The sequence below is a fragment of the Mobula birostris genome, chromosome 27 (genome assembly GCF_030028105.1).
Source record: "Mobula birostris isolate sMobBir1 chromosome 27, sMobBir1.hap1, whole genome shotgun sequence".
In the NCBI taxonomy this organism is placed as follows: Eukaryota; Metazoa; Chordata; class Chondrichthyes; order Myliobatiformes; family Myliobatidae; genus Mobula; species Mobula birostris.
The window spans coordinates 21,806,794-21,814,118 of NC_092396.1; the positions used below are offsets into that span (position 1 = coordinate 21,806,794).

The following is a 7,325-nucleotide window of genomic DNA, read 5'->3' on the forward strand; positions in this document are numbered from 1 at the left end:
TGGAAGTCAAGCTGAACACATGAAATGCTGGAGAAACTCAGCAGGCCAGGCAGCATCTATGGAAAAGAGTAAACAGTCAACATTTCCGACTCAACTTAAGTCTATAGTAATAGTTAATCTACCATCAGATTTATTATGTAGCTGATCACTTGACTTTTCCAATATCGGTTTATTTATTTATTGACATACAGTGCAAAATACACCCTTCCAGCCCTTCGAGCTACTCCGCCTAATCACGGGACAATTTTTACAATGACCAATTAACCTACCAACCAGAACATCTTCGGACTGTAGAAGGAAAACAGAGCATGGGGAGAACACACAAACTTCTTACAGGCAGTGGTGGGAACTGAACCCGGATCACTAGAACTGCAAAGCGTTGTGCTAACCACTAGGCTACCACGCTGCCCCAGCTTACATCCTTACATGTTCTACCTTGTATCTTACTATTGTATATTTATATCCATAAACTAACCCAAAACTGCCCTTAAATCCGATCCCAGGTTCCACTTCCCATTACCTTCACCTAGGGCATGATGTTTTGGTCAAACTTTTTAAACTCTCAGCCTCATGTGCAAGCTTTGTTTTGATTTTCCGCCCCCCATACTCGTAAGCTTTACCTGCCCTTTAACCCACCAGCCCCTTCCTCTCCATAATTCAGGGCTCTATTCGCACTTCCTTTTCTTCACTTCAGCATTGCTGCCCAGCTTTTGTAGTCCAGGCATCCCCTTCGGCAATTCCAACCATAAGCAATTTTAAATCTATCACTTTGGTTATAATCTCAATTCCCTGATTTGGCTATGATTGTCCACATTAAAACAACACATTAATACATGAACCATGCTCCAGGATGAATCATCTTCAACAAGACTTGGAAACAGTCTTAAACAGGACAGACTTAAACAGGTAATGATCATAAAAAATCAGAATCCGGTTTATTATCACTGATGCATGTCATGAAATTTATTGTTTTGTGGCAGCACTAAAATTCAATACATAAAATATACTGCAAATTATAATAAGAAAGATATGTAAAAATTAAATTAAGTAGCGCAAAAAGGGAGCAAACGATGGTGAGGTAATGTTCATGGGCTTATTGTTTGTTCAGTAATCTATGGCAGAGGGGAAGAAGCTGCTTGTAAAGTGTTGAGGGTGAATCTTCAGGTTCTTGCACCTCCTCCCTGATGGTACCAATGAGAAGAGGGCACGTGCTGGATGTTGAGGGTCCTTAATGATGGATGCCACCTTCCTGAGGCATCACCTGTTGAAGAGGTCACCACGGTGGGGAGGCTGGTGCCCAGGATGGAGCTGGCTGAGTTTACAGTCCTCTGCAGGTTTTTCCCAATTCCGTGCATTGGCATCTCCGTACAAGACAACGGTGCAACCAGTCAGAATGATCTACAAGCTATATCCGTATATCTCCTAACGAAATAAAGCCACTGCTGTGCCTTCTTTGTAATTGCATAAACATGTTAGGCCCAGAATAGATCTTCAGAAATGCTGGTACCCAAGAAGTTGAAGATGCTCACCCTTTCCACTGCTGAAGTGGACTGGTGTGTGTTCCCCCCAACTTCCCACTTCCTGAAGTCCACAAGCTGCTGGTCACAACCAACTACCGCCTGATATTTGGTGACTATGTCAGTGTCCAGTTCTCATAATGAAGCAACAAGATTCATGGCCCTCAGGTACCAGGCAATAACCAGTCAAAAACACTCATCACTTAGGATGGCACTGCTGTCATCTAAACAGCGGCAGCATTATCAACACAACTGTCTTCGAAACAATGATTTGGTATTTGTATTAATCTGTCACGTTGCACACACTCTTGGTGTGAACAAGACTTGCCTTTAGTGTTTCATTTGGATCTGTCCAAGAACATCTTTCAAAGGTTTTAATAAGGGAAAGAAAAAGACAAAAGCAAACTGGACAAGAAAAATAACAGAGTCTATAAAAGCTTCTATGGATATGCAAAAAAAAATGATGAGAATTTCTTAGGCAGAAGGTATAGCGGGGAATTAGAAAATGAACTATTATCTTGCATTATTTCTCTTGGAAACAACACAGAAGTACAGTCCAGACAGAATGAACAGCCAAAATAAATTAGCATTAGTGGGGTGAGTTGGGAGGGAAATCTTGATGAAATTAACAGAACTGAAAGGTGGCCTGACAGCCTGTATGGCGCCCGGGAAAGGCACAGTCTTGAAGACAGTGGATGTTCTAGTCATTTTCCAAGTTTCAGAAATTCCAATACAGATCCCACAGATCTTCACTTAGCAAATTTAAACAGTGAGAAGGTAGAAAACTACTGTAATCTGTTGCAACTATTGCAAAAGAGAACTTACAAAATAACGACAGTTGAGCTGGTGGAATGTAGATGTGAATTTGAAAAGGAAACCATGTTTGACAAGTGGGTTTCTTTGAGGTTATAATTAGCAGAATGGGTAAAAATATACTACAGTACGTGACATATTTGTACTTTCAGAAGGCCTTCAAGTTGCTGCACAGGGAGAATCTGAGCAAAGGGATTGAACCTAACTAATTGACATAGCAAAAGAAAGAAAATAGTAGGAATAAGTAGCTCATTTTGGGTTGAGAAACTGTATCCAGTGAGGTGTCCTAGGGATCAGTGTCTGGGGTCTCTACTGCTCACAATCTACATCAATTGCATTGAAAGTATTGTATTAGAACATGGCTGCATTATGGCCTGGTATGGAAACATCAATGCCTTTGAACAGAAAATTCTACAAAAGATAGTGGATTCGGTTCAGTACATCATGGGTAAAGCCCTCCCAACCACTGAGCACATCTATGCGAAATGCTGTTGTAAGAAAGCAGCATCCATCATCAACTATTGTCACCACCCAAGCCATGCTCTTTTCAGGTAGAAGGTACAAGAGCCTCAGGATTCACACCACCAGGTTCAAGAACAGTTACTACCCCACAACTATCAGGCTCTTGAACAAAAGAAGCTAATTACACTCATATATGGAGATGTTCCCACAAACAACAATCTTACTCTAAGGACTCTTATCTTCTTATCTCATGTTCTCATTCTTTATTGCTATTTATTTATATTTGTGTTTGCAGTTTGTTGTCTTCTATGCTCTACTTGATCTTCCATTGATCCTGTTTACAGTTACCATTCTATAGACTGTTGAGTATGCCTACAGGAAAATGAATCTGAGGGTTGTATGTGGTGACATGTTTGTACTCTGATAATAAATTTTACTTTCAATTTTGAAAATACCCGAGAATGACAATGGTACAAGATTTGGCAGCAGTACTATTTACCAAATATATCCAAGGCCAACGTTCGTGGGATTTCTTTTTGATATTTAGATAATCGATATGGCATGAGTATGGAGAAGTGCCAGCGAATTAAATCAATTATTGAGGAGGCGCGCGTACTTACCGACATTTCTAAACCGGTGCACAAGTGTGTGCCCACCCAGATATCAGTATAGAGCAGAGATGACCAGCCAATTACCTGGAGTTGAACATTTATAAAGTTTTGCAACACTCATTATCTTCATCCCCATAAAGCGCGTCATGCGAAAGATTACTCACTTTTCAAATATGGAAATCAACTTTTTCCTGTTCCTAACGGGTTCCGAGTCTTCCTCGAACTCCTCTATCTCCTTGCCCAGGAAGACCTCCTGGTGGAAGTCCTTGTTGAGGTTGCCCCCCTTCTCCAACTTGAGCCCGTTCACATGATCCGGCGGCTGGATCTCGTTCTCGTCCTTGCCGACGGCCGGCTTCTCCCTCTTGGCCGCCGAGTTGTTGGTGGGTCGGGCGTAAACGTCCACCAGCAGGAAAATGGAGAAGCAGCCCAGGTAGAGGCTGGCAATGCTACACAGGACAGACTTGACGGAGACCATGGTCAAGGTGCACGTCTGGGCAGTGAGGGAGAGGGCGAGGCAGAGGGTGGGGACTACACTGATGCAAGCAGCCAGCGACTGCGTCAATGGCGAGAGCCCGTCATCTGGCCCGGGCCCAGGCCCCGGCCTCGGCCATGGATAGACAGCCTGTTCGCTGCGGTACACTCAACCCACGGCTCTCCCAACTCTAAGCGCCCGGCTAACCCACCGACTGCGGAATAAGCCCAGCCGCAAAAAGACTTCCAGCGGGAAGGTATCTGCGCTGCGGCGCTGAGCAAGGTCTACCTTCGGCGAGTCAGCGAGAAAGCCCCTCTGGCGCCTCCTGGCCTGGACGACTTGTTCTTTCTCTCCGGCGTCAGGCTGAGCGCTCTCCACTCAGCTCCAACCCCGGTGATCCCCTGGGTCTGGCCCAGTGCCGGTGGCTCTGCAGCTGCCTTCCATCTTAGCCGTTCCCCTGGGGTTGAGGATGAGCACTTGGAGCTCCTGCCTTGTTCTCATTACCATCAGGGAGGAGGCACATACTCAAGAGATTCAGGAACAGCTTCTTCCCCTCAAATGGACATTGAACTCGTGAACACTACCCCACTACTTTTTAAATTTATGTTATCTTGCACTACTTACTTTATCTCAGCTGTTTAATATAAGATCATAAGAAATAGGAGCAGGAGTCGGCCATCTGGCTTGTCGAGCCTGCTCCGCCATTCAATAAGATCATGGCTGATCTGACCATGGACTCATTTCCACTTACCTGTCTTTTCCCCATAACCCTTAATTCCCCTACCATGCAAATTATATAAAACTTAATGTAACTCAGTCTTTTTCTCTATATTTATTTATCATGTATTTCATTGTACTGCTGCTGTATAGTTAACAAATTTCACGACATATGAGGGGTAATGGATAAGTTCGTGGCCTAAGGTAGAAGGAGTCAATTTTAGAAAACCTAGCACATTTGTTTTTCCTACATTTACACACTTAGTCCAGCGGTCGTGGAGCATACGGCATCTTGGACCTCCAGAAAGTGGTCCACAGCAGCGCTGATTGATAAGTTCATGGCCTAAGGTAGAAGGACATTAATTATTAACTTCAAACTTTCTGCATTTTCACTCAGAGTTGAATTGCACGTGCATGTAAGGAAAGCGGTATAACTCATCTCCTTCTACCTTAGGCCACGAACTTATCAATCACCCCTGCTGTGGACCACTTCTACAAAGAAGGGATCCATATGCTCCATGACCGCTGGACTAAGTGTGTACATGAATAAAGGGGCTATGTTGAAAAATAAATGTGCTAGGTTTTCTAAAACTGACTCCTTCTGCCTTAGGCCACGAACTTATCAATCACCCCTCGTATAATGGACAGCGAGAAAGGTTGTCAAAGGTTACGACAGGACTGAGATTAGCTGGAGAAACAGGCAAGGGAATGGCTGATGGAATTTAATGTAGAAAAATGCAAAGTGATGTAACTTGGGAAGTTAAACCAGGGCACAACATATGGAGCAAATGGAAGGCCCCAGGAACTGCTATTGAACAGCAAAATTTTGGGTTACAAGTATATAGTAAATTGTTAAGTTATTGTCACATGTACCAAGGTACAGCGAAAAACTTGGCTTGCATCCGTTCATACAGATCATTTTATTACAACAGTACATTGAGGTACAAGGTGTAACAATAAAAGAGTGCAGAATAAAGTGTTACAGTGAGGGAAATTGCAGTGCAGATACTGTCAACTTTCATGAGATCTTATGTGAGGTGAGAACAAAGCGAGGTAGATTGTGACGCCAAGAATCCATCTTAGGTTCAAGCTTATTGTCATCTGATTGTACATATATATAACCCAGCAGATTGTCGGCACCCAATTGCCCACCATTGAGAACATCTACCATAAACGCTGCCTGGGCAGGGCAAAAAGCATAATCAAGGATGCATCTCACCCTAACCATGGACTTTTTACTCTCCTCCCATCCGGTAGGTGCTGCTGGAGCCTCCGCTCCCGCACCAGCAGGCACAGGAAGAGCTTCTTCCCTGAGGCTGTGACCCTGCTGAACCTCACATCACAGCGCTAAGCAGTATTGCACCCATATTGTACTGTCTCCGTACTTTTACATTTGTGTGCTGTAGCACTTACTTTTTATTTGCAGTTATTTTGTAAGTAACACTATTCTTTGCATTTCTGGTCTGATGCTAACTGCATTTCATTGGCTTTGTATCTGTACTCGGCACAATGACAATAAAGTTTAATCTAATCTAATCTAATCAAAGGAAACCACGTTCCTCTGGATCGCCCACACAGCACATAAACCAAAATATTATACAATAAATAAATTAATAAAATATAATTCCCACCATTGCCCACCATTGAGAACATGTACCATTAACGCTACCTGGGCAGGGCAAATGTGGTTTCCTTTGATTAGATTAGATTAGATTAGATTAAACTTCATTGTCATTGTGCCGAGTACAGATACAAAGCCAATGAAATGCAGTTAGCATCTCACCAGAAATACAAAGAATAGTGTTATTTACAAAATAACTGCGAATAAAAAGGGCTGATATGTCTAAAACCAAACTGGCGAAGTTTTATCCTGATATTAGTCCCTGGTGTGACAAATGCAAAGGAGGTGAGGCTTCCCTTATTCATATGTATTGGGCTTGTCCTTCTTTGGAAAAATTTTGGAAAGATTTTTTTTTAACTTTATCTTCTATATTAAATTGTCATTTGGAACCTGATCCTTTGATTGCTCTTTTCGGTATTTCTCGAGACTCTGACAAGCATTTGATCCTGGCTAAACGACGAACATTGTCTTTTGCCTCTCTTTTAGCTAGATGTGCAGTACTCCTTAAGTGGAGAGATGTAGTTCCCCCTACCCATGTTCAATGGCTTAGGGATATTATGTCTTGTTTAGATCTTGAAAAGATTTACTATTCACTTCTTAATTCGGACATAAAATTCCATTAGGTGTGGGGACCTTTTCTTGAATATTTTCATAATTCTCATCCAGATTGACAGGTGTATTTTTTTTTCTTCCTTTGATAGTCAGATCCCGCATTTCCAGCTTTCTTTGATTTTTTTTTTGATTAGTTAGCAGGCTGCTTTTTTAATTATTATTATTATTCATTTCTTTTTTTACTACAATGTATAGCTCTGGGGTGATAAAAGTTTATCTCTAATGTCCTTTCAAATATTTATACTTATAATATAATGGTTGGCTTGGAGTTGGATAGTGGGTGGGTTGGGTGCTTTTCTTTTTATTTTTTCATTTTTAATATGGGTGACTTGCTCATTTGTTGATATATGCATTATTGTTATTTTTGTCTGTATTGCAATGATCCTTCTATTTATACCACTGATTTTTTTTCTTCTATGCTGTAGTTTGTAGAAAATCATAAGTAAAATATTTTTAAAATATATATATAATTCAAGATGCAGTTAGTAAAGTGCAGCACA

At 41.8% G+C, this 7,325-nt stretch overlaps 1 protein-coding gene across 1 annotated transcript in view; it reads right to left on the reverse strand.

The window, feature by feature from the left end:
• sdf4 (stromal cell derived factor 4) overlaps positions 1-4,194 on the reverse strand; it is an 87,843-nt gene extending 83,649 nt beyond the window's left edge. Inside the window, exon 1 of the mRNA XM_072245367.1 lies at positions 3,568-4,194. Coding sequence (XP_072101468.1) covers positions 3,568-3,878 — 311 coding nt within the window. The 5' untranslated portion in view covers positions 3,879-4,194. The remainder of the gene's footprint in view (positions 1-3,567) is intronic.
• Positions 4,195-7,325: the final 3,131 nt, after the last annotated feature.